The sequence below is a fragment of the Callorhinus ursinus genome, unplaced genomic scaffold (assembly GCF_003265705.2).
Source record: "Callorhinus ursinus isolate GAN/ISIS: 27379988/994484 unplaced genomic scaffold, GSC_fseal_2.0 scaffold81, whole genome shotgun sequence".
Taxonomy (NCBI): domain Eukaryota; kingdom Metazoa; phylum Chordata; class Mammalia; order Carnivora; family Otariidae; genus Callorhinus; species Callorhinus ursinus.
Genome location: NW_027397143.1, coordinates 570,838 through 573,217, shown reverse-complemented (window position 1 = coordinate 573,217; position 2,380 = coordinate 570,838). Strand labels below are relative to the sequence as shown.

The 2,380-nt window shown below is 42.0% G+C and overlaps 1 protein-coding gene across 1 annotated transcript; it reads left to right on the top strand.

Annotated features, from left to right (window-relative positions):
• Window positions 1-363: 363 nt before the first annotated feature.
• Window positions 364-1,306, top strand: LOC112816247 (olfactory receptor 1C1-like). Its single transcript, XM_025862665.1, is given in 2 exon segments — window positions 364-552; window positions 554-1,306. Coding segments are annotated over 2 exon segments (942 nt in total).
• Window positions 1,307-2,380: the final 1,074 nt, after the last annotated feature.

The window sequence follows — 2,380 nt, the reverse complement described above, 5'->3', positions numbered from 1 at the left end:
TGATCCCATGGTCCTGGGATCGAGCCCTGCATCGGGCTCCCTGCTCTGTGGGAAGCCTTCTTCTCCCTCTCCCACTCCCCCTGCTGTGCTCCCTCTTTCGCTATGTCTCTCTCTCTGTCAAATAAATAAATAAATAAAGTCTTAAAAAATAAAGAAAAAGTTTAGAGTATTATGCCCAACCCACCTATGTGAATATACAGACAATATCATAAGCACAAGATGTAATTGGCAAGGAAAAGTAATTTACATGGTACTGTATTTCACACACACACATACACACACACACACACCCCTGTGGGTGAGATATTTAACATTTCTGGTCTCCACAATTTAATATTTTCCTTTTCTAGATTTGTTGGGAAGATGGAAACAAGAAATCTAACAGTCATCAAAGAATTCATCCTTCTGGGACTTTCTGGATCAGCAGAGCAGCAATATTTCTTATCTGTGCTATTTCTCTGTATGTATTTAATGACTGTATCAGGCAACATGCTCATCATCATCTTGGTTGTTGGCTTTAACTCTCACCTCCATTTACCCAGGCATTTCTTCCTTAAGTAACTTGGCCTTTGTGGACATCTGTTTTTCCTCCTCTACTATTCCCCAAATGATAGTGAACATCTTAACTGATACACAGACTATTTCTTTTGTAGGGTGCCTCAGCCACTTTTTCTTCTTCATTGCTTTTGTGAATAGGGACAGCCTTCTTCTGTGTGTGATAGCATATGATAGGTACGTGGCAATTTGCCACCTTTTACATTATATTGCCATTATGAATCCCCACCTTTGTGTCTGGCTAGTGGCTGGGCTCTGGCTTGTCACCTATCTCTATGCCCTCTTACACACTGTTTTAATGGCACATCTGTCCTGTGCTTCCAATATCATGCACCATTTCTTCTGTGATCTCAACCCCCTCCTGCAGCTCTCTTGCTCTGATATATCCCGCAGTGTGATGGTTATTTTTATAGTAGGAGGTCTATTTGCTCTCACTCCCTTTATATGCATCCTCATATCTTATGGACTGATCTTCTCCACGATCCTGAAGATCACATGTACTCAGGGGAAACAGAGAGCTTGCTCCACCTGTGGCTGCCACCTATCAGTGGTGGTGGTGTTCTATGGCACAGCAAGCACTGTCTATTTCAGTCCCTCCTCCTCTTTTGTCCCTAAAAGTTGAACAATTTTAGCCCTTATGTATTCATTGGTGACTCCAATGCTGAATCCTTTCATCTACAGTCTAAGGAACAGTGATATGAAAAGAGCACTTCAGAAAATGCTTTGTAAAGGTGCACGCTTTCAGCAGTAATGATGAATGCTCAAATGGCTGAATTAAACATTAGGGATATGGTAATAAAAAGTGCATTCCTGGTGATCATAATAACAGTAATAAAAGCAACTAACTCTTTTTCTTAATTTTTTATTGTTATGTTAATCACCATATATTACATAATTTGTTTTGGTGTAGTGTTCCATGATTCATTGTTTGTTCATAACACCCAGTGCTCCATGCAGAATGTGCCCTCTTTAATACCCATCACCAGGCTAACCCATCCCCCTACCCTCCTCCCCTCTAGAAACCTCAGTTTGTTTTTCAGAGTCCATCATCTCTCCTGGTTCCTCTCCCCCTCTGACTTACTCCTCTTCATTCTTCCTCTCCTGCTATCTTCTTCTTTTCTTTTTTCTTAAAATATGTTGCGTTATTTGTTTCAGAAGTACAGATCTGTGATTCAACAGTCTTGCACAATTCACAGCGCTCACCGTAACACATACCCTCCCCAATGTCTATCACCCAACCACCCCATCCCTCCCACCCCCAACCCACTCCAGTAACACTCAGTTTGTTCCTGAGATTAAGAATTCCTCATTTTAGTGAGGTCATATGATACATGTCTTTCTCTGATTGAATTATTTCACTAAGCATAACACCCTCCAGTTCCATCCACGTCGTTGCAAATGGCAAGATCTCATTCCTTTTGATGGCTGCATAATATTTCATTGTGTATATATACCACTTCTTCTTTATCCATTCATCTGTCGATGGACATCTTGGCTCTTTCCACAGTTTGGCTATTGTGGACATTGCTGCTATAAACATTGGGGTGCACGTACCCCTTCGGGTCCCTACATTTGTATCTTTGGGGTAAATACCCAGGAGTGCAATTGCTGGATCGAACGGTAGCTCTAATTTCAACTGTTTGAGGAACCTCCATACTGTTTTCCAGAGGGGCTGCACCAGCTTGCATTCCCACCAACAGTGTAGGAGGGTTCCCCTTTCTCCACATCCCCGCCAACATCTGTCGTTCCCTGACTTGTTAATTTTAGCCATTCTGACTGGTGTGAGGTGGTATCTCATTGAGGTTTTGATTTGGATTTCCCTGAT